This window comes from Pseudogymnoascus verrucosus, assembly GCF_001662655.1.
Source record: "Pseudogymnoascus verrucosus strain UAMH 10579 unplaced genomic scaffold scaffold_49, whole genome shotgun sequence".
NCBI lineage: Eukaryota > Fungi > Ascomycota > Leotiomycetes > Thelebolales > Thelebolaceae > Pseudogymnoascus > Pseudogymnoascus verrucosus.
Window position 1 is genome coordinate 228337 of NW_017263700.1, and position 22459 is coordinate 250795.

Sequence of the window (22459 nt, forward strand, 5' to 3'; positions counted from 1 at the left end):
CCTATTCATGTACAATATTGAGACAATTCCAACGCCAACATCACCACAGGTCATTCCGGACTTCTAGTCCCCTCATTGAATCCCTCATTGGCATCATCATCACAGGTTATTCCAGACTCCCAGTCGCATCCAACCCCCCTTTCCCCATAAACGCCAGCCGACCACCCCGTATTCCGCTATTCCAAACACTTTCCACAGCCTCTCAAGGGTCGCAGAAGTAGGTAAACTCATCATCACTGGTAACCACCTGCGCCTGCGCCTGGCTACTCGCCGAAGAGTCGAAACTCGTCACCGTCGCCTTATCCTGCGTCGACAAGCAGGTTTCCCGCTGTTTATCGCAGTCACTCACTTGCAGACCGTTACTATTGCCCCCGCTGTTGGCGATCTTTGCACATGCGTTTTTCTGGTTATCGCAGGTGCGGCTGGCAGCTGACTTGAAGTCGGTCTGTAGGGGTTTGTTAGGAGAAGTGAGGAGTGGGTGGATTGGTTGGGATTCATACAAATGTATCACCGGCAACTTCGAAGGGCCGGTTTTGGTCATTAGTGCTCGTTATGGGCTCGGCGGCAGCGCCTCCCAGTGCGCCGGTGAAGGTCTGTATCTGGATATCAGCTTCCATTGTATTGTTGGCCCGACTACTTTCTCAGTCCTATCTGCAATGCCCTCCTCCAGTATATCGACAATAGTAGAGATGCATACCTGCAGGTTTGTGGTCTGCCGCGGCACCAACACATTCCCGAATTCATGTCTTAAATCTATGTCCGCATGGCTCCAGGCCGTTGCTTCCACGGCAAGGACAAATAGGGCGATATACTGCACGTGGCGTAACATCGTAAGGACGCAACAAACTAGAGATTCGAGCGATAATAACAGGAATAGAAAGTAAGAAGCAAAGACGTCAAAGAACGGATTATCTTAAGATACTCAACCTACAATATGACCATTTCCTTGGTGGCGGCGTGGAATCGAGTTGAGGAATCCAACGCCTGAAACCCGAATGACACGCCAAGACACGACCTCGAAGCCTCGTCGACGCTGTGGCGCTCTCCCTTGAAGACATCGTCATTGGACTGTGGCTATGTCCTGGAACCATCAAAAAGGTTAAACTCCAACCACAAGAGTCCTTGCGCGCTCTTCTGGCATCATCGGACCTTCGCACACCTGTGGGGTTTCAGCCCTTACGAGCGACAAGCCAATTGCTGTTGTCGGCAGCTCCCTCAGACAACTCGTGTCGGAGATAGAACGTAGTGGCTGTGCATTTAGCTCCCGTGCTGCCAGCTGGCATCCGCATCTCGTTATTCCCCCCCAGACCGCATATATATGGGATCCTATAGGACATACGTCAGTTCACTATAACCGGTATATCTTTTTGCTTGTGTATATATGCTGGGAAGTTATGATGATCTTTATCACAATGATATTCCAGAGATGGGCACAAAAAGGAAGAGGGGTTTCGTATTCCAATGGTTGCATAAATAGAACAAGTTTAGTGATTGGCCCCGAGAAGCCTTTCCCGCCCGCCGCTTTGCCGAAAACGGCATAAATTCTGCCGGATCTTTTTCACCTAAGAACCCCCTTGACCCAATTTTGCCAATTTTGCCCTGATTAAGAAATAATGTGTGCCTGTGGGTGCCTGAGAGTGACTGTGAGTGCCTGAATATCTAGGTTTCTCAACGTTGTGCTTCTCCTTGCTCCCGCTCTAACGGCGATAAGTGCTCATGTATCTCTGTACCCGTCTCCACCACGGACCCATGCTGTTTGGAATACGAAGTCATCTCACCCGCCCGACCACGAATCTTTCACGTCCCCTAACGTAAGCCCTGAACGTTGGTAGCATCAACAAAACACCTTCACTTGTTAACTATTTTCTTCTTTTCTTTCATTATCTACAGGCTTGACTAGCCCATCAAGTGACTTCGAATCTTTATTTCCTCCTTCTTTTCATCCGCCCACGAGAAGTTTGACCTATACACAAAAACTTCGGTGGCAACTCGGGATATTCGTTGCCTACTGTGCACTCGACCCTCTCAACGACGGAGATAGAACTCCAGTCATCGACACAACCGCACACAAGAATTCCCTTCACACAGAACATCATGTTCTCTTCTATACAGCCCGCGAGGTTATCGCTCCTCACCCTGTTGGTCGCCTCTTTCGTTTTGTCCGGCGACGGACATCGCATCTCTGGGGTCCAAAAGGCCGGGGGACCGGAGGTAGCCGCCAGGAACAATGTGGTGAATGTAGTACATATTCGACAAGATTCCTCCGGAATCCTGGATGGCTTGATCCCAAGTTCAGGAACTACCAACACCGCCGACCAAACTTCGTCCGATTCTACGACATCTACAACCGATTCCCAGTCAGAGACAACGACGGAACCTCCAACCACAACCACATCGGACGAATCGACGACTACTCCCTCTGATACTGGAGCGTCGTCGACCCCTTCACAAACCTCCGATACTCCATCGTCGAAGACGACGACTGACTCCACCGAGACAACCGACTCGTCTGAGACTACCACATCAAAGCCCACCACCACCGCTCCTCCCCGCAGCACCATCACGTCGAAGCGCACGACCGTGATTGACGTGACAAGCGATGGAAAGACCTACCAGACCACCTCCGTCGCTACGTCCCTGATCCCAACCAACACTGCCTCCCCAATCGACGACACCCCAGATACCGAGTCTGGCATGAGCACAAAGACAAAGAACACAGTCATCGGTGTAGTGGTCGGCGTCGGCGGTGCCATCTTCCTAGGCCTCATCTTCATGGTCTTCTGGAAGTTCTGGGGCCGCAGACGGTCCTCTCGCAGGGCCCAGGAGGACGACGCTCTGATGATGACATCCCCGGGCGAGAAGCCGGATACTGCCTCCACCTCGAACCCCTTCCAGAGCACGCTCGAGAGCTACCACGCCCCGCAGCGTCCTGTCAATGCTTCATCTAACTTTTAGACGCGTGGCGGAGAGAGAGCGGAGGGATATTTGCATGGCGCTGGTGTTTAGAATGGGCTTGATTACTTTCCTTTTACCTGGATCGAGAGCGAGGCCGCGTGACGCCTTCGAATACGGAGATTTGTCAGGCTGCGGGTTGCTAGGGGAGCGAGATCGTTGTAATACCATGGCGGGCGATTTTGCTGCGAGAGAGGAGAGAAAGAAGGAAGGAACTTTGGCCATTTTGGCTCCATACTGATTGGACTTCATTTTTGTTTTGTTTTATAACTCATTGCAGCTTTTGCACGAAAAGCGGGGATTGGACACGGGGGAAGACACGGGCTACAACAGTCAACGAACGGCGGTTTGTACAAACAGGCAAGCGAGGATATATGGCGCGTCGGGGTCGAGTTCTGGGCCTGAGAGAGAGAGAGAGAGGTAGATAGATAGAGAGGATATAGGTAGTCGCTGCTTGCTCGGATTCTCTGCCGGCTTGCTAGTTAGTAATATCAGAGACATGACTACATTATTTTACGAGCTATATGATCAATTTGATATCCCGTCCCGTATTATGGTCTGGAAGCCTCGAACATGAACGTGTGGACCCGCCTGCCGTTGAACGTCAATCTCTTCATGGCTCCCAATCTCCACCATTGCAATTTAACAGTCACGTGTTTGTATGTGTGAAATTGTATAACCCCTGACAACTGGGTGCTAGCAGCAACCCCCCATCCGTTTCTGGACTAGCGGCGGTACTTGTCTGTGACCGTCCTTATCGTTCGAGTCCCTACTAAAAAGTAGAAACATCGAACATTAAAAGTCCAGGTCACGATATTTTCAAATGCCCTCAACAGTTTACTCGGATGGATATATTAATAATCCCTATAGCGATCTCTATAAATCATATAATAAATAATAATCGTAGAATATAAACCCAGGAATAAGAAGAAATACTTAGTACACTCCTGAGCCGCTTTAACATCGGCTGATCGCCAAGTAAAAAGCTCGCCATTCCACAGAAATTTCGCCAATTTCTCTCTACCTGAACACATGGACCGCATGTAGAAATGTACTGTAATGTAGCACCATGTAGTACATCGTCGTTTGTACTAGTTCTAATCGCGACCTCCGAACAAGATTATCCCAAAAATAAGCATAGTGTGGCCACCCACACCCACCACCTCCAAATCAATCTTTCTTCACTCATTCCCTTGCCTCACCTATCATCGTATTGTCGTCAAGGATCCTATTCAGAAGTTATTCGTCACTTTTGTTCCAAACTCCTGCTTTCTCTCCCAAGAAGGCATCCACACTCGTTTGACCACCAGCCGCCAGAAGATCAGTCAACAAAACTGCACGCCCTGCTGTCTCCTGATAGATCCCCTATGTCGCCGTGATACGCCACAACTAGACTGTGACACCGTCTCCCGAACCACCGATTGCATTTGAACGGCGAGATGGCTTCTAGGCGCTTTGGACTCTTCACTGGGCTCGTCGCGCTCCTTGCCATCTGGGTCCTAGCCGTTGGACTCCGAGCTACGGTATGCTCTGCCCTCCACCACCGCGTCCCGGTCGTTCCTGAAGACTTCACTTCATCCCAAGCGATCCGGGACCGTGCGACGACGTTAACCAGAGCGCTACTAACTTCTCTCCCAGGGCCATTTCCCAAATGTCGTCTCGCAATGGAACCACGATGACCACTACCCCCCCCCAACAACCGCCTCCGTCAGCGCAGCCGAGAACCTAGCCTCACAGCTCGCCGCTGTGGCCGCCGAAAAAGATGCGCTCAAGGCGCGGGAAACCAAGCTCGCCGAGCAGGAAAAGAAGCTCAAGAAGGACCAGAACGCATTGATGGAGGACAAGGCCAAGCTCCGCGGCGACCGCCCCAAATCCCTCATCTCATACGTCTACACCGAGTCGCCCACCAACCGCCGCAATCTCGAGTTCTTCATCAAGCACGGCCTGTACGCCGGCGCCGACTTCGTCTTCAGCTTCAACGGCGACACAGATGCCGAGACCATCCTCCCCGTGTACGAGACGTCGCCGTGGTACGATCCTAAGATCACGAACATCGAGGTCCTGAAGCGCGATAATAAGTGCTTCGATATGGGCGCGCATGGCGAGGCGCTGCTGCGTGAGTGGAACGATTTGGGAACCAAGCTCAGCCCGATGGGCGGGCGTGACCGCGGCGGACGCAAGTTCTGGGAGGGGTATGAGAGGTTCATGCTTATGAATGCGAGTGTTCGTGGCCCGTTCATGCCGATCTGGAGTAAAGACTGCTGGAGCGAGGCGTTCTGGGGCATGCTCACGGATAAGAAGAAGGTATGTCTCACTTCACACACTCTAATTCCTCCGATATAGTCATGATACAAGTGCTAACGCGATACAGTTGGCGGGCATGAGCTACAACTGCCATGGCGGCAAGGGCCACGTCCAATCCATGGTCTGGGCACTCGACCGCGTCGGCATTGAGATCCTAATGAAGCCCGAAGCCGAAGGCGGCATCGGCTACTGGTGCCCCTACGACATGGTCAACGCGATCGGCGGCGAGATCCGCTCGACGCCCTCGATCATCAACGCCGGCTACGAGGTCGAGGCGCTGAACCTGGTGTACCACTCCCACGACGGCGAGGACCACGACAAGGACGGCAAAAAGGATAATAGCCCCAAGGGATACATTGAGGGCTGCACCGACGACGACTTCTTCCATGATAACTACTACTATGGCTTCAATATCCATCCGTACGAGACGATCTTCATGAAGGCCGCGAGGAATATGCAGGATGTCCTTATTGGGAATTTCACCGAGTGGACTGATGGCAGTGGATACAGCTCCTACGAGGCTTGCGCTCTGAAATAAAAGAAAAAGAAAAACAGAAACTTTATGCAAGACTGGGAGAATTGAAACGAACGACCAAGATTATCTGAAAAGAAAAAGAAAAATGTTGCAAGAATAACAGGAACCTGCCACCAACGGCGGGCTGGGGGGATGGCGGCGGAAGGGGGGGTGGGGGTTGTGTGGGAGTTGTTCTAATATGTTTCCATGCTTACATGCCGCATCACATCAAGGACGTTTACAAGGCGTTGAACCATAAAGGGAAGGGGGAAATGTTTTTGGAAAGCTGTGTTTTTATTTTCTTCTCCCTTCTTCCTTCCTTCCTGGTATTTTTTGATAGCGAAGAGGAAAAGAAGGAAGGGCGGGAGAGGAGGGGAGGATGGCGGGGGATCTAGGCAGTCTAATTGATGCCGGATACTTGTGCTATTTGTTTGTTGGCTATGCATTTTTTTACTAGTTGGATCGCTGTACTTATATCTTACACCGATTTTCCCCAGTTGGTAGTCGGAAGGAGAGGGAGGGGGGGAAGACAATATACATAAATAAGACTTATTAATCAATCAATCCACTCAAGCCATATGACGACGGTGATGATGATCGGAGACTGGGATTGATGGACTGGAAGAGGTAAGTGTGGTTTCTTCGGCTGGCCGGGGGGGAGGGGGGAGTGGTTTAGTTTTGAGAATCGAGATGGGCGTCGTGGTGAGTACGTACGTATGTGTCGTCGTGCCCCGCTGTTTCGCCACCATCGTAGTAGGCATGCCGGCAAATAAAGCAATGGTCGATTGAGAGCGAGAGATATCTCGTACCGCCCTCGCTCTCGTGAAGTTACTGAAGCGGAAACTGGGATCCAAGGTGTGGGATTTCTAGAGCGGAGAAACAGGGATGGGGGAAAGCCGTTCACTGGGATCTATCTCGCCTATTTGCTATTTGTAGGTCAAGCATCAGGGTCAAGCTTCGATCAATCTTCAACTCCATGCCATTCTGTCTCACTTTTTTGGGGGGGGTGTTTCGATTGTACTACTTCGTTTCGTTCATGGGTTGCCTGTTGTGCTGCTTGGGGAAGGCTGGCGTGGCGTTCTTAATGCTAGGTGCTGTTTATTTCAAGTTATAATTCCATGTCTGTCGTGTTTGGCACAGCCTTGCTGGATATATGCATGTTATCTGTTTTAGTGGGAGAAAAGCTTCTGTTTTACTTTCTGGGATTTTATGTATTTGATCTACACTCTACTGTCTGTTTGATCTCCCAATGTTGTTTACTCGTTGGCACTTGTAACCTTCTCACGATCTTGAAACGAATCGTCACGTTTCTATCCTTGATGCGGTATGGGTCTCATCCTTGATTCAGTGTCGCGGTTCTAATATCACAAACTTGTCGATGTGTCATTGTAACATCTCAGCCTTGTGGCCACTGCCAACCAATGAATACGGGTTAAAAAGCTGCCATTATACCTGCTATCAGTGCACCGGTAAAGCGCATTCGGCTTCATTACTCGGAGAGCCACATCTACAACTCTCTAGCCGGCACATCACCGCCAAAACTTTAGGCATTGAAACTCTCCATCCCCAGCTTGGCTGTGTCACGACGCTTGCTCTAGAATGACCGACTGTGGTGCATCGGAACGCTGGACGTGCTTCCGTGGACAGGAATCAAGAATTGTGTTCCCCAACGACAAATCACGTACGACGTCAACGAGCAGTGACTGGAAACGAATGTGGTATTGCTAGAAGTACTGATTGCAGAAACATAAAAACACTTTGAGAACCACCTAAGGGTTACACAGGTTCATACGACCATTCCTCCACGGCTGCCAATAATATGGCCAATGAAAAGGGGCTGAAAGCCAAAAACGTCAACCTCTTGCCATCAACCATGAGCTTGCCACGCCGACGCTGTGTAACAAAACCTATACCACGCGTCATTACTGGCCTTGTCTGGAGCTTCTGCAATGGAGGGAAACTTACCTGTTGCTTAGCCACATTCTGTGCCACAGTTTCCGCAGATCTTGCCGCGGATAACCCAGACTTCGATCCCATTTGCAAAACAGGTAGGGCATTTTACGCCGGCGATCTTTGGGTTGTCAGTTTGGCTCTGCGTCTTATTATGGAGTCACCTACGGGCATCTGTGTGATGCCAGGCACTGGAGTCTGAGAGAACTGTGAAGCTTGGGAGGTCGCATGATCCTCTTGAGGGAGGATGTTGATTGATACGCGAGGAAGCATGGTGCTTGGAGCGCTTTGTTGTGGGGAGTCGCAATGAGTTTGATAAAGTTGCGTTGAAGTTCAGTATTCTGGTCTATGTGTTGCTGTTGATGTCTCAATTTCAAGGGAAATTCGCTGGGCTTTATACTTCGATGGGGCATTGGGACGGGAAGTGAGAAAGGGCTTCTCAGAGAAACGATTGTCCCTTGGGGGTCTGCAACTGCTTGACTGGGAGAGGGTATTCCCAGCGAAGAGATTGTCCCGCCGGGGTCTGCAACTACGGCTGAGGCATTTCGATTCAACCACGGGTACCTAACTAGGGATTGCGATCTCTACGCCTTTGGCACAATATCTCGTTGAAGTCTCGGAGCTACACGATGGGCCTGACACGGACTGGGACCCCCACAATATCAGTCAGTCCTATAGACACGATGTATGAGGATGATCTTTACATAAGCGGCGTTCAAGTCCAATCACCTAGAACTCTTGTCGGCAGTGATAGTCAAAGAAAACGAGCATCAAATGCTTGGTTTTGAATCCATGAACCATCCTGTATCCGGAGCGAATGTGGCGGTTTTACAATGCTGTAATAGGCGTCGAGAGAAGCTTCACTTGATGAAGCTACCACACTAGCTGCAGATGTGGAGTCGGACACATCTAAAGTCACTGATCATCTTCTTCGTCCATGCGAATGTCCATATCGCGTTTTCTAAAAGAAAGATGCGATTGGGGCGAGTAAAGGGGCTTTCAATCGTCCGAGCCCAGCGATACGCGGATCACGGACCGTCCCCGCGTACTCGTGTGTTTACAGCGTATAAAAGACGACATCAACTAGAATGCCCGCGCTTGTAATCCAGATACATTTAGTGGATTCCGGGCACGGTCACTTCATAATTGAGATCTTCAGATAAAGCTAGTCATCTGCTCACTTCTGCCAAGGCCGCGAGCAGCTGTCACTTTTGGATCTGCCATGGTGATGGGATCTGAGATGTCCGCTCGCACAGGATATGTTTTGAGCACATAAACCCGCTGTGGATTCGAGCTAAACAAGCGCTCGGTTGCAAAAAAAAACCATCGTGTGACTTGCGTTTTATGCAATGCCATCAACCATCCCGCGGTTCTATCTTATCACATATCACCGCCGTATCGAAAAATAATCGGATTCTGATAACAGCGGCTGTTCAGCGGGACAGGGGTAAAACCGTAATCGGATATCCTCCGAACAAGCTGGTTTTTTGGGATGGGATGGGTTGCTATGCATGCACGACCGCGAACCGCTGATATTTGTTTTGGAAGCGGGATAATCTTTGAATATCAAATCACTATACGAGGGCTTAATGTCAATTAAGTTACTCTAGCTGTGGCGTCCAGAGAAGTGTTTTGAGAGTGAAATTCGTATTGAATCTTCCACACTGAACCAATCAGCTCCACAAGAGTCATGTCTCATTAGCACGGACGTTTCCACAGCTAAGGATGCACGTTTGCAACAGCCCCAGTTCAAGGACGTCATTAAATTAGGGGTGTGGGACATGGCAGCTGTCACAGCCTTCTTTGTCACTAGGGAACATAAGCCGGCCTTTGCTCGTTGAGCAAGGGGCTCAACGGCCAATGTAACTGCATAAGTGAGTATTAAGATGCATAGTCTACTCTGACGGTCTTTTCCGAACATTGCTTTGCTCTCAGTCCGTAGACCCTTCAATGCGATGATGCATCCCAAGCAACTTGCGTAAACCCCACGCGTCGGGTTTCTTGTTTTAGCCTTTTACCTTACTTCCCTCGACATGTTGCTGACAGATATGAAGCTCGCCTTCACCACTTTGCGCGATATATTTCTTTCAGTCTGCCTCCGCGGCCATGCCTTCGGAGCTTCTCCGGTTGCTACGTCAGCCAACAAGCCAACCATTGACGATTGGACTATCGCGGAGGAGACTTCCGATCCTGCATGTCAACAATCCCATTAGTGCACCATCTTGCGCATGCACATTGGCCTTTAACGTCCTCCCCTCCCCCCGTCTTCCTGCATCTGTGAGACCCCGCCCCGGACCGCTCCCTTCCCGTGTGCTACCTGCCGCATTGTAAGACATCCCACGGAGCACTGCATCGGGGGGGCGTTTTCACTCGCAGGATCTCAGCGGCCTGTGACTGAGCAGATACTGCGGCAGTGCCCGCTGCTGGAGTGGTACGGGTTGATGCTTTTGGCATCTCGCGATGCGACGTCGTGGGGGCATGTGTTCTAGCATGAGGCGGGGAGGGGTCCTTCGACTGCAGCGCCAAGGGAATACTACTGTATGATAGAATACATCGCTCGTCCTCCCGCTGCCGATTCATCACATATATGACAAGTCAGAAGGATGGGATGAGTGCCGGCGGTTAGCTTCACACACCCCTCCTGTTCTCCCTTGTCTGTACTTCAAGTGCCAGAGATCGGCACCCTCCTCGGTTAGCCGTCTACAGTAACTCAGGCCTGGCATTTAGGTTCTAGGGGCTTCGAGTGGAATGGCTTGATGGCGCTACATCCCTTCGGTAGGCGCCCTGTCGTCATGGATGGCAATGCTACGCTATAGAAGTCAGCGACATGCACTGGAGATCTGCAGCTGCTGGTTCGCTGCAACATGCACTTAGTAGCGAGCCACGGGGTCGCATAGAGGGCCCCAGGCCGCAGAGAGGGCTCTGCACTTGTGCGTTGTAATAAAAATCGATCGAAATTTGACGGGAACGACGGCTAGATAGTTTGTATGGTACCCAGATTATGCTACATCACCTTGGCGGTACGCCCCTTCAGATCCATTCGCCAGCTCTTCCTTGTGTCCGAAAGCCCCTTTCACCCCACGTCCCATGTGCCTCGCTCGGCCTCTACTCTACCCTCAGCGCTCTACCTTCTCCACGCTAATAAACAGCAGTCCATCCGTCGCCGCCCCCTTCGCGTCCCGCAGCTTCAAAAACCGGTACCCATTCTGGAGTCGATCAAGCCGCACACACGCCCACGCCGCCAACGTATCCGTGAAGCCGTCATCCTCAATACGGAACCTGCATCACCATTAGCATCCATCCTGTTGCAACCCCACCAGTCCCCGCCCCCACCAACAAAAGAAAGTGGTGATGCCCAAAGACACACACGCCCAAGGAAGAAGATCCACCCCCGGAAAGTGCCTACTAACCTGACAAAACTCAGCTCTTCCACCACCCCCGGCCCCGCCCCGAGGAAATCAAGCCGCTCCCCCTCCCAATCCACGCTCGCCCCCCGCTTCGTCTCCGTATGCCTCTTCCACTCCTCGCCCGCCTTCTCCCCCGCCCTCTCCGCATGTACCTCGACCTTGACGCGCGCGCGCAGCTCCTCCTCCCCTAGGATGCGCTGTGCCGCAAAAATGCGAATCCGCAGGTCCATTAGCTTCCCCTCCACCTTATGCGCATCGAGCTCTGCGACCTCGGCACCCTCCCGCATCCCAGGCGGCTTTAGCACCCACCCGTCCGAGCCGTCGAACATGGCTTCGTTGAGCATGGTGCCGTGGTCCCAGACTTGCCAGTTTAGGGCGGCCATTTGGATGCCCTTGCGCCAGAAGCCGGAGGGATCGGGGTTAGAGGAGTCGATGCGGTGGCCGGCGGGGTAGGCGCGCATCATGTAGTTGCGGTTGTGGGCTAGGAGGGCGTTGGGCGAGGCGGCGAAGAGCTCGAGGATGTCGCCTTCGGAGAGGGAGTAGATGTGTGATGGGATCGAGGCGGAGGGGGCGGTGAGGGATGAGAAGTGAGAGCTGTGTGTGTAGATTCCTAGCGCGGAGAGGGAGGGATGGATCCGCGCCTTGTTCTTTGGGGCGGGGGAGCGGGAGGGAGAATGGGAGAGGGATGGGGAACGGGAACGTGAGGATACTGATAGGGCGTCGAGAGCGTCGTGGGAGGTGGTCGGAGTTAGGGGTGTAGAGATAGTGGTGGTGGGGGTGAGTGTGGAGGGGCGCGGAGAGAGCGTCGTGCTTGCAGTCGTGCTTGCAGTCGTGCTTGTTGTCAAGCTTGTTGTCAAAGGCGTGATGGGGTTGCTGCTGGCAGTCATGCTAACATCGGGGCTCGGAGTCTCGGTTGGTGCGACCTCAGCACTTCTCTTAACCTTGATGAGGATCTTATTCAGGAGCTCATCGAGACGCGGCAGGCGTTCCTCGGGGTGACAGGTCGGGTGCGCGGTGTCGACAAGAACGCCCGCCCACTCCTCTTTCATGATCTGCACCATCACCTCCTGCTGATCCACATCGCAGCCCACTTGCAAGCTAACAATGAGCGGCAGGTTCGACGTCTGAAACGCACTCTCGCGCACGGCGCGGCACACTTCGCGAAAGCCGACAGCGCGCGTTAACGTCCAGGCATGCAACACAACCGGCTCTCCCTTTAAGATCGAACTCGAGCGCCCCCTCGAGTCCTTCTCTCCAGACTCATCATCTAAATCGGAATCGTCGTCGCTGCTGCTGCTGCTGCTGTCGGCGTCGCTCGTCTTCTCACGACTGATACTCGGCACATTGCTCGCCGTCTTCTTGTGCCCCAGCCTATGTCCCAATCCCGACTTCTCATCTGCGGCCGCGTGCTCTTTTTTGTCATCGCTCCGACCCCAGGGAATCTTGCCCTTCAAGGAACCGAGCTTCGCTTTGTACTCAGCTTTATACATGCGCTTGTACTTTTTCTTCGCCTGTATGGCAGATACGGCGAGGTCAGACGGGGTGGTGCCGGTGATATGAGGGATGCGGGAGGAAACGGACACAGGTTCGCCGTTGTGGACATCGATTTCGATGCATCGACAGCCGCGGATGAGGACCTATATATCAATTAGCACAAATAAACTTTATCCCCCCACCCCACCAAGTCTTCGAGCCGACCGGGCACTCACATTTTTATAAGCATCTGTCGTACTCTTGCTCATAAGCTGGTTCCCGCTCAGATACGTATTATGGCTGCTGCTGATATAATAACTGCTGATCGGCTTCCCCAAATCCTTATTCCCCGCCAGCGCGCCCACGCCCTCAAACCCACCCCTCATCCACAGCAGCGCCAGCCAGTCCGCAAACGTATACTCCGCGACATCCTCGCTGAGCGGAATATCCTGCCCCTGCACATCCTTCAGGAAAGCCACCAGCGCCTCGCGCGACACGAACTGCGACTCCCCGCACAGCGAAGTGTAGATCTTCCTCAAGTGCGCTTGCACGGGATGCGAGAGGTAAGGGACCGTAGGCGGCGAGGGCGCCGTGTGGTGGTGCGTCGGAGCCATGAGGGTTGTCATTGAGACGAGGGAGTGGAAGGAGAGGTGGTGTTTCTGCGCGACGCTGTGGTGGGGGAGGGGTGCCATGGGTTTTCCTGGGTGCGGGGTCAGCGGTGCGGGATTTAGGCGATGGGGATGCGGGAGGGATGGTGCTTACGGTGAGACGACGTGGCGATGGCTACATGCGCTCTCTCGCTGGTACCAGGGCGAGCGGAGGAGGGATGCTGGCGGCGAGGGGAGGTTGTTTTCGAGGTTGATGAAGGATTATCGTTGTATGTGTTGTCTCCACTGTGTGTCTCCACTGTGGTTCCTGGCTTAGGCCTTGGTGAGCCTTGTCAGAAGTTATCGCGGTTGTTGCAGCGATTTGGTCAATCTCTCAAAGTATACCAGATGAACAGAGAATATTCGGAGAAAACTCGTATCATATAAATACTATGTACAACCCAAATCCCAGCCTGACGGAGGATATAAATCCTTTCCTTGTGGACAACTCAGCCTCAGTCTCTCAGCCTCGAGCTGAAAGAATTGCGGGGACGGTCTAGACCCTTTCTACGTCATTGATAGGTACACCGGCCCGCGAATGAGAGCCTGCCAGCCTTGTGTCTGCCGAGCGGCACATCGTAGAGTGCTGACTTACAATAACCACTATTATCAAGGTTATGCGGAGGTGTTTCAGAGAGACCAGCTGGAGTGATAGGGTGAGACGCCGTCTTAAACTTTGCTGCGCTTCTTACCGCGGTGCTGCGCCAATGTAGGCGGCCGAGTGGTCGGCCAAGAGGCGGCGCCTAGGGACGGCCCGCCCTAGGGTCACAACATCGTCCTTCGGCGGGGAAATGGATTGGTGCTGATTGATTTTGCTAGGAATTGAGTTTAAGCATTGCGGAGTGGCTAACGGCGAGGCATTTCAACTCCGTATCCGTGGCCTTTGTCTTCGGGGAGGACGCCAGAGTCTCACTGCATTTACCCCTCGCCGAATGACGCATCCAGCAACCATCAACACCACCACATAAAAAGGCGACCAGCGCACAACCGTATCCCCCATTCCAAAGACCCCATCTCCTCCTTCACCAAAATCAATAATGGCTCCAACCCCGCCACCCTCCTCCGTCCTCACAGCCTTCTCCCTCACCACCCCCCCAACCCCCCTCCCCGGCGGCCAAAACACCTCCTTCCTCAGCGGCACCACAGTCCTCAAACACATCCCTCCCACCCCCACCTCCGAAGCAGAATGGACATCCCACACCCTCTCCCTCCTCCCTCCCTCCCCCCACTTCACCATCCCCACCCCCCTCCTTGCCTCAACCGGCTCCTACGTCCACGAGAACTGGACCGCAACCACCTTCTACCCCGGCACAGCCCACCCCGTCGGCCATTGGGACGCCCTATTCTCAGCAGCGCGGCACTTCCACGCCTCTCTCGACGGGATCCCAAGGCCGGACTTTCTGCGCAAACGCACGCATCCGTGGGCAAGGGCTGATGGCGTCGCGTGGGGTGAGGAGTCCGTCGATATCGTTCCGGCTCTGGCACCGCTGTATTCGCGCCTCGTATCTCTACGCAAGGAAGTGGGCGTAGTGATAGCGCAGCTCGTGCACGGGGATTTAAGCGGGAACATCCTCTTTTCTGACGACAAGCCTCCCGTGATTATCGATTTCTCTCCCTTCTATCGATGCGTTGATTACGCCGTCGCGATCGCTGTTGTAGACGGGATTGCGGATTTCGGGGAGGGAGAGGAAGAGGTCTTAGGCGCTTCCGGGCTGGGGACGGGGAGACATGCGGTGCAGATGCTAGTTCGGGCTCTGTTGTTTAGAGTCGTGGCGAGGAGTGAGCTTGTGGGTGTTATGGGGGAGGTGGGGGCGAGGGAGATGAGGGGGTTTGAGAGGGTGATGGGGGTTATTGAGAAGTATGTCTGATGAGGGGGTTATGGGAGCTGGGGGGGGGGTATGGATTTGTGTTGTGAGAACGCCTGATTGAGAAGCCGAGGAATTATGGGATTTCTACCATGTCACGTCACTGCACACGCTAGAAAGGGATAATTGCAAACACAAGATATAGCTGTCAATAAATGGTCTAGAAATTGCATATCCACATCCAACCAGGACCAAAAACACAAATCACAAAAATACCCCTAAATCTACCCCTTTTCCCCTCACATTATCCCATTACCCCCCCCTCCCTTCTTCCCCCCTCCCCCACCTCACCAAACCTCTTCCACCTCGTCCCCCTTCACCTCTCTACACACCCCCCCCTCCCCCACCTCACCAAACCTCTTCCACCTCGTCCCCCTTCACCTCTCTACACACCCCCCCCTCACAAACCAACACCCTCTCGCCCTTCCCTCCCTCCGCCAGCTCCCCTAACCCCCTACTCCTCCCCCCAATCCACGCCCCATACCCGCCCCCCACAAAACTCACCGTCTCGATCCCCCCCTTCGCCTTCGGCCTCGGCCACGGCGGTAGTTTCGTCCCAGCCTTAGGGGCGGGGTGGGGTGTCTCCCCGGCTTCGACGAGGCCGCCTGAAGGCGTGGTGTCGAGGGCTATGGGGTGTCGTGGTGGGGTTACGTCGGTCGCGCTGGGGATGCTGGTGGGGGTGTCTGTGGTCGTGGAAGCGTCGGTGGAAGATCCCGTGACAACATCCATGACAGAATCCGCGACAGCTGTCGTGATACCGGTCGTGGAAGCGTCCGCAGCAGCGGGGATAGCTGGCTCAGCACCAGCTGTTGCAGGAACAGCAACTGCGGTACCATCCGCTGCCGCAGACGCGGGCGCAGGAGCAGCCGCATCAGCAGCAGGAGCAGGAGCAGAAACACCAGTCTCCACCATAGGAGCTGCCGTACCTGCTGTCACGCCAGGCACAACCGGCTCCCCCGCCCCCACCCTCACCACCCCCCTAACCCCCGTCACCCCCGCCACAACACTAGGCATAAAACTGCCAAACAACCACGGATACTGCATAATCTCCGCCTCAAACGCGCTCACCGTCTCCTTCGCAAGAGCTTCGTACTTGTCGTCCCCCAGCAGGCTGGCGAGCCGGAACAGGTTCGAGGCCGAGACGCCGTTGGTGGAGGGTTCGGAGGCGTCCATGCCGTCTTTGAGGCGGAGGATGGTGTGTGGGGCGGCGGCAGCGGTGGCGAAGAAGCCGGAGGAGAGGGGGTCGAGGAAGTGGGTTATTTGGGTTGCTGTGTGCGCGTTAGCTTGGGTCCAAGATATCCAATCTTCCTAGCCACATGACGAAGCCGTGGGGTAGGGAAGGGCGGGGGGGTTAGAAAGGGAGACAGAGAAAGGGGCAAAGAGGGAAAGAAAAGAAAATCACTCACCCTGCAGCTCATCAGCCCACCTAACCCACTCATCCTCAAACGTCGCCTCATACAGTTCCAGCAGCCCCTCAACCAAAAACGCATAATCATCCGCAAACCCCGCCGTCTCCCCCGGCCCATCGCGCCACACCCTCCTCAGCGTCTTAGCATCCTCATCATACATCTCCCTCCTCACGAACCTCGCCGCCCTAATCGCAGCATCAAGACACTTCTCCGACATCTCCCCATCCACCTCCCTCAGCGACGATCCCGCGCGCGCCAGCGCCCCAATCGCTATCCCGTTCCACGCGCATACAATCTTATCATCCAGATTCGGAGCGACGCGCTCGGCTTCTCGGTGCGCGAGAAGGGTGCGCTTCGCGGCCTTGATCGTCTCCACGACCTCGGACTCGGAGATGCCGAATTGCGACGCGAGTTGCGAGGGGGTGGAGGCGATGCGGAGGACGTTCTGGTTGATGAACTCGTCGTGCACGTCGTGGCTAGGCGCTACATTGCCATCGGGACTCACACCGAAGAACGCGGATACGATATCCGCCGCGCCGCCGCTGGGGAGGAGAGTCTCCAGCTCGCGCGCAGTCCAGACGTAGTACGCCCCCTCGCGCGTCTCCTTATCCCCCTTGCGGTAAAACGAATCCGCATCCTGGGAGCTGTAAAATCCGCCCCCCTCTCTCGCAATGGGCGCAGAAGTCAAATACGCAGCGAGATCGTAAACAACGCCCAGAAGCTCCGCGTCCGGTTTCTGCAGCCCGAGAAAGGCGTCCAGGTACACATGCAGCAGCTGCGCGTTGTCGTACAGCATTTTCTCAAAGTGCGGCAGCGACCAGTCCGCCGTGACGCTGTAGCGCGAGAAGCCGTGGCCGATGTGATCGTGGATCCCTCCCCTCGCCATGGCGCGCAGGCTGGAAAGCGCCATGAACTGCGCAGATTTGACCTCCTCCGCGCCGACAACATCAAGGACCGGCTGCGGGAAATGCGGCAGCCGGAGCAGGAAGGACAGTTTGCTGGGCGTGGGGAACTTGGGCGCGGCGCCGAAGCCGGAGTTGGTCGTGTCGAAGGTGGACATGAGGTGCTGGTAGGCCTCATCGATGACATCGAGATCCAACCCCCCTGCTGCTGGCTCGGCGCCCGCTTTGGTAGCGCTGCCGCCGCCGAGAGTGCCCTCTGCGGCGAAGTCTTTGAGCTGCTGTAGGATCTGCGCGGAATCGAGACGGCATCTGGATTCCTGCTCGCGCCAGGCTTGGGAGAGCTTGCTGAGGATGCCGAGGAAGTCGACGTGGTCCTCGAGTTCGAGCTGGGGGGTGTTGGAGTGCGGGCCGTGCCAGTACGTGCCTCCAAACACCGGCTCGAGGGTCGGGGTGACGAAGACATTGAGAGGCCAGCCGCCGGACCCGGTCGTGGCTTGCACGAAGTTCATGTAGATGCGGTCGATGTCTGGGCGCTCTTCGCGGTCGATCTTGATGGGGATGAAGTCCTTGTTGAGGATCGCGGCGACTTCGTCGTTCTCGAAGGATTCTTTCTCCATTACGTGGCACCCTGGGTTATGTTAGCTGGGTATATCGGACGCCGAGGGGAGGGGTAAGGAAACGTACAATGGCAAGCGCTATACCCAATACTAATAAACAACAATTTATTCTGCTTCTTCGCCAACTCAATCGCCTCATCCCCAAAAATCTGCCACGCAACTGGATTATTCATATGCCCACGCACCTATCCACCAGTCAGTCAGTCAGCCGCGGTTCCATCCCCATCCTCCACCTCCACAGCGCCGGCAAAACTCACATAAGGACTCCTACTCTCCCCCGCCCTATTCCTCAGCGTCGTCACAGCGGGGACATCTTCCTTCGCCGCCGCCGCGCCGGCATCAACAGGAGCAGCAGTCTGCGCTCCCACGCCCCTCTCCTCCCTCGCCTTGAACCCCAGCTTCTCCGCCGCTTCTCCTAACATCGACTTCCCCTCCGCGCCGACCATGACGACAACGAAACAAACGGTGTAGTGCTAGACGTCTCTTCTCTTCTCCAAACAACGTAGTAGCAGCTCTAGTCCAGAGCGATAAGAGGTAGGTAGTAGTTCGTCGTTGAGGGTAGCGCAGTGGTCTTTTTTTTTGTATGTATGTACTGCGGGAAGGGCGGACGTTGCGTGTGCGGCGGATTAATGGGGGATCGAACCCGGGTAGCTGTTCGCTCGCTCGCTCGCTCGCTCGTCGTTCCCCGCCAGTCCGTGCGGGTGGAGGAGGGGTTGCGGACTCGATTTGGCATGGCGTCATGGCGTAGTGTGGGTGTGGTGATTATGTAATGGGAATCGTGGAAGTCATCGGATAAATGTAGCGGTCATGGGAGTTAGTCAATGCTAGAGGTAAATTGATGCCCACAATATAATTATATTCACGCTAGCAATTGCGATGATTTTTGTTGAAGAATTACTGGTATCAGTTTCACGTTTAGATAGTACCGGGGAGAAATTGTAGAGAAAGGTCTGTAATTCCGGATCGAGAAGCTAGCTACAGTAGTATACCCAGCCCAGCCTCAGACCACCATCCTACAGCTTCTCCAGTGTCATAAATGTGTTCAATCACAACCACCACCCCAAAAAAATCACACAATTGAAGTAGCAGACTTTTTTCATATTCATTCACTCATCCCTAACCCATCCCATCTCCATCTCATCCCAGAAAAAAATCCCCTCCAAGACTCGATAAAGATAGGAAACAGAAGCCCAAGAATCGCATCCACACCCAGAGTCATCGTCGGACAAACACGCAGTAAAAAAACTGGTTACTGTACAAGAAGTGAAAACAAATGTAGATTTTTGAATGATAAAAAGGTGTGTTCGTTGTATGCCAGCCGCTCAGGCCGTCCTGCACCAGAGTTGTTTTTGTCATGAGGTACAGGCCGTCAATGGCCGTAAAGAATGGTCCAGAAGTGAAGATACAAAAAAAGGTAAGACGCGCCGCCCTGGGCATCGTCGTCCTCAAAACCACCAAGCCACACCAATGCAGGATTTCTAAATGCTCGCGACGCGCGTCAGTGGATGTGGGATTGATACCCGATCAGCCCCCAACCGTCTGCCGCCCGCTGAAGGAAAAAAATCAAGTTGCGTAGCACGCTCGCGGAGCATGCTGAAAGAAGCGAAGAGCGAAAAGGGGGTGTAAAAATGTGTTGATATCCGACGACTCTCTGTGCGTACTGCGTTCTTGGGAAAGAAGAGGAATGTGCGCAAAAGGGGGCGTTTAGCCGACGACCGCGGATTTGCCGAGGGGCTTGAGGACGTTGGCTGCGTATTGGCCACCGACGTTTCCTTGAGGGTGAGTTAGTAAAGGGGTTCATTTGTTAGGGAGGGTCGAAAAGGGGGGACGTACCAGGGCTGCCGTAGTTGCAGACGGTGTACCATCCGGAGAAGGGCGCGGAGAACATCGGGCTGCCGGTATCGCAGAACACTGTTGCGCATCCGACGGTCCCGGTGCCCTTCCAGACGACCTGGCTGAAGTGGCCCCAGCTGTGGAAGTTGGACATGTCCGGGTCGTTCTGGCCGTACATGGAGGGGTCGAAGAGCGGGAGCTCGCCGTTATACCACTGGTTGGAGATGGCACCTCCGGAGATAGTGGCAGGGTCGCGGGACTTCTCGTCGCCCGAGCTGCCGGACTGCGCGAGGTTCTGGCCGTAGCCGCCGCCGCCGATGCTCGTGTCGTGCTTGAAGACGCAGGTCTTAGCGAGCTGGGCGGCGTAGCCGGCGAGCTCGTCGCTGTAGGTCAGGGCCGGGGCGGAGTGGTTGGTGCGGTGCACGTTGTGGTGGAAGAGGACGGCGCTCTTGTAGTCGGTGCCGGCGGGGGATGCGACGGGGGCAGCGGCGGCGGTGGTCTGCACAACGGGGGCGGCCTGGACTGGTGTCTCCTGGACGACTGGGGTGGTCACGGCGGGGGTGGTGTCAACTACGACGGCTTGCTGGGGAGCCTGGGTTGTGACGGGTGCCTCAGGGGTGGGGGTTGGTGTCGGGGTCTCGACGATTGGCTCCGGAGTCGGGGTTGGGGTTGGGATTGGCTGCGGGGTGGTGCTCTCGAGGAAGATGGCATCGGTGAGCACCGGTGCGGGAATAGTTGGGGTCACGACAGGCGGGGTCGAGGTGGTGGTTGGGACGACGCTGGAGCTGGTCTTGGTCTAATCGGGGTGTTAGCGTGCCGATCGTTCAAGATGAGGATAGCTGATTGGCGACCAAATCGCCAGTCAACGCCAATTGAGCACTCGAAAATGCCAAATATTGAGATGGGGGTGTGAAGGAGGACTTACAGTAGAGAGGCCTTCAGTAACGAAGACGGTCACGTAGTCGATAACGACGTCGGTGACATATGCGCGCTTCTGGACGGGAGCGGCAAGGGCGAGGGCGGACAACCCCGCGAGGACGATAGCTGAAGAGCGCATGTTGATTCTTGGTAAGTATCGTGGGTATGCGTTAGGTGTTGACGTGCGTGCTTGATCCCAGATCAGCGCTTGCTAAAGCTATTTGGTTTTTGAGGTCGTAAATGGTAGCTATGAGAGCAATTTGTGGTTGTTTGCTGGTGATAAGCTACTGAGTGAATTTCGATCGACTTGCGATTTTCTGCTTGACTGAACTGGCAGTACAAGTGATTGTTATCTTCTCGAGGGAAGGATCGATAATTCGAGTGAATGGTGCTGCTGGAATCGATCCAGTCGGGCAATAGCGATCGATCGTGGAGATCTGAGTAAGTCCGGAGACGTGGGTAATGCAAAGGAGTGTTATAGAAAAAGGACAGTGAATCTTCTTGACCGAAGAAGGAAGTTGTAGAACAAGGAGTGGACGTTGAGTAACCCAACAAGTCAAGAGATGGTGGTAAAAGAGGAAAGAGGTGAGGAGAGGAAAGAAGAGGGAGAAGAGAAGAAGAGGAAGAAAGAGTGTGGTTGTTGTATGGTGTTTTGGCGGCGGTGACCCAAGATTGGCAGATTGGGAGCACAGATTAGGGAGCGCGGGAGGGAGATTGGGTGTGTTTGGGTGTTTTGGCAGTGGAGAAATGTGAGAGCCTAGAGTTGCTGCTAGGTACGCCAGGAACACCAGGGATTGTTTGTGGGGTGGGATGAGAAGGGTGAGAGGTGACTGGGGGGGAGTTGGACAAGGGGATGGGTTGGTTGATGGGCGCTGATGGGCGCTGATGGACAACACTAATTTGCTGTACTTCGTTATGGGCCCCGCGCTAATAAAAGGGGAGGAGATGATGTGAATGGGCGGTTCTGGGTGAGCTCAATTTGAAACGAGGATAATTTGGAGCATCGTACCTGAAGGTATCGTACCCTTAGTTTGCCTTTATACAAGGTGAAGGAAGGAAGCTTGTCAGTGTCGCTGTCGATGCCGATGGCACCTAGATCGATATCGACTGTTTACTGTCCATACAGTCAATATCCGTCGCTATGTGGACCCTTGATCGATGCAACTCAATTCCCGCCTATCTGCGCGCGTCGTCATTTCATCACAAAGAAGAGACCCCTCTATGCACAGTTGTGGGGTTGTTGTCTCTTCCAGTCTCCCAGCCAGCACTCCGCCAGCACGATGAGTACCCATAGTATGGTAGGTGAGCGTGGATTCCATCTGAATCAATGTTTCACTCTCGTCGTCGATGACGGACGCAAACGGCGACAACAGAAGGCTCAGTATACGGAAGTGGCGGTAATTGCAGTACTTCCCGTACAGTGTTTCCCAGCTCTGTTTCTGTGTACCTCCTCCTGTCGCACCTACCCGCCGCCAATTCCCAGCACTTCCTCAGTCCCACCGCAACTCCAACTCCAACTCCCAACTCCGTAACGAGAGTCACGTCACTGGAGTAACACCCAGCAGCAGCCACCAGCCATCCATCACCCAGCCATTGTCTCGCCCACAAACACTCCCTCGGGCCATTACCGCCATCACCGCCACGACCACCACGACCACCACCCTGCTG

General features: G+C 54.3%; 8 protein-coding genes across 8 annotated transcripts; 3 read left to right on the plus strand and 5 right to left on the minus strand.

Annotated features, from left to right (window-relative positions):
• Nucleotides 1-202: 202 nt before the first annotated feature.
• On the minus strand, nt 203-829 carry VE01_08801 (uncharacterized protein; the record flags this gene model as incomplete). Its single annotated transcript, XM_018278220.1, has 3 exons — nt 203-445; nt 501-593; nt 698-829. The coding sequence occupies 3 exons, from the start codon at nt 827-829 to the stop codon at nt 203-205; spliced, it is 468 nt and encodes a 155-aa protein (XP_018127144.1).
• Nucleotides 830-1812: 983 nt separating this feature from the next.
• On the plus strand, nt 1813-3472 carry VE01_08802 (uncharacterized protein). Its single transcript, XM_018278221.2, has one exon. The coding sequence runs from the start codon at nt 2095-2097 to the stop codon at nt 2953-2955; it is 861 nt and encodes a 286-aa protein (XP_018127146.1). The 5' UTR covers nt 1813-2094; the 3' UTR covers nt 2956-3472.
• Nucleotides 3473-4044: 572 nt separating this feature from the next.
• VE01_08803 (uncharacterized protein) lies at nt 4045-5935 on the plus strand. The gene is made up of 3 exons (XM_018278222.2): nt 4045-4475; nt 4591-5256; nt 5324-5935. The coding sequence occupies exons 1-3, from the start codon at nt 4392-4394 to the stop codon at nt 5792-5794; spliced, it is 1221 nt and encodes a 406-aa protein (XP_018127145.1). The 5' UTR covers nt 4045-4391; the 3' UTR covers nt 5795-5935.
• Nucleotides 5936-7627: 1692 nt separating this feature from the next.
• VE01_08804 (uncharacterized protein) lies at nt 7628-8082 on the minus strand. The gene is made up of 3 exons (XM_018278223.2): nt 7889-8082; nt 7736-7841; nt 7628-7677 (listed from the first exon to the last, which is right to left on the minus strand). Exons 1-2 carry the CDS (start codon nt 7991-7993, stop codon nt 7743-7745), a joined length of 204 nt encoding a protein of 67 aa, XP_018127141.1. The 5' UTR covers nt 7994-8082; the 3' UTR covers nt 7628-7677; nt 7736-7742.
• Nucleotides 8083-10836: 2754 nt separating this feature from the next.
• Nucleotides 10837-13646, minus strand: VE01_08805 (uncharacterized protein; the record flags this gene model as incomplete). The annotated part of the gene is made up of 4 exons (XM_018278224.2): nt 13363-13646; nt 12837-13300; nt 11131-12764; nt 10837-10999 (listed from the first exon to the last, which is right to left on the minus strand). The coding sequence occupies exons 2-4, from the start codon at nt 13290-13292 to the stop codon at nt 10837-10839; spliced, it is 2253 nt and encodes a 750-aa protein (XP_018127140.1). The 5' UTR covers nt 13293-13300; nt 13363-13646.
• VE01_08806 (uncharacterized protein) lies at nt 13638-15326 on the plus strand. Its single transcript, XM_018278225.2, has 2 exons — nt 13638-13903; nt 14067-15326. Exon 2 carries the CDS (start codon nt 14285-14287, stop codon nt 15113-15115), a length of 831 nt encoding a protein of 276 aa, XP_018127143.1. The 5' UTR covers nt 13638-13903; nt 14067-14284; the 3' UTR covers nt 15116-15326.
• Nucleotides 15327-15460: 134 nt separating this feature from the next.
• Nucleotides 15461-18738, minus strand: VE01_08807 (uncharacterized protein; the record flags this gene model as incomplete). The annotated part of the gene is made up of 4 exons (XM_018278226.2): nt 18298-18738; nt 18108-18225; nt 16519-18051; nt 15461-16380 (listed from the first exon to the last, which is right to left on the minus strand). Exons 1-4 carry the CDS (start codon nt 18484-18486, stop codon nt 15461-15463), a joined length of 2760 nt encoding a protein of 919 aa, XP_018127142.1. The 5' UTR covers nt 18487-18738.
• Nucleotides 18739-18988: 250 nt separating this feature from the next.
• VE01_08808 (uncharacterized protein) lies at nt 18989-22002 on the minus strand. Its single transcript, XM_018278227.2, has 3 exons — nt 20799-22002; nt 19874-20669; nt 18989-19812 (listed from the first exon to the last, which is right to left on the minus strand). Exons 1-3 carry the CDS (start codon nt 20928-20930, stop codon nt 19745-19747), a joined length of 996 nt encoding a protein of 331 aa, XP_018127147.1. The 5' UTR covers nt 20931-22002; the 3' UTR covers nt 18989-19744.
• Nucleotides 22003-22459: the final 457 nt, after the last annotated feature.

Excerpts from the sequence above, each read along its gene's own strand:
- VE01_08806 (XM_018278225.2), top strand. The coding sequence starts at position 14,285 with ATGGCTCCAACCCCGCCACCCTCCTCCGTCCTCACAGCCTTCTCCCTC.
- VE01_08804 (XM_018278223.2), bottom strand. The coding sequence starts at position 7,993 with ATGCTTCCTCGCGTATCAATCAACATCCTCCCTCAAGAGGATCATGCG. Across the intron at positions 7,842-7,888 it reads CTGGCATCACACAGATGCCC|ATCGCCGGCGTAAAATGCCC; the intron begins GTAGGTGACTCC and ends GACAACCCAAAG.
- VE01_08803 (XM_018278222.2), top strand. The coding sequence starts at position 4,392 with ATGGCTTCTAGGCGCTTTGGACTCTTCACTGGGCTCGTCGCGCTCCTT. Across the intron at positions 4,476-4,590 it reads CCGTTGGACTCCGAGCTACG|GGCCATTTCCCAAATGTCGT; the intron begins GTATGCTCTGCC and ends CTTCTCTCCCAG. Across the intron at positions 5,257-5,323 it reads TGCTCACGGATAAGAAGAAG|TTGGCGGGCATGAGCTACAA; the intron begins GTATGTCTCACT and ends AACGCGATACAG.
- VE01_08808 (XM_018278227.2), bottom strand. The coding sequence starts at position 20,930 with ATGCGCTCTTCAGCTATCGTCCTCGCGGGGTTGTCCGCCCTCGCCCTT. Across the intron at positions 20,670-20,798 it reads TTACTGAAGGCCTCTCTACT|ACCAAGACCAGCTCCAGCGT; the intron begins GTAAGTCCTCCT and ends CACCCCGATTAG. Across the intron at positions 19,813-19,873 it reads CTGCAACTACGGCAGCCCTG|GAAACGTCGGTGGCCAATAC; the intron begins GTACGTCCCCCC and ends CTCACCCTCAAG.
- VE01_08802 (XM_018278221.2), top strand. The coding sequence starts at position 2,095 with ATGTTCTCTTCTATACAGCCCGCGAGGTTATCGCTCCTCACCCTGTTG.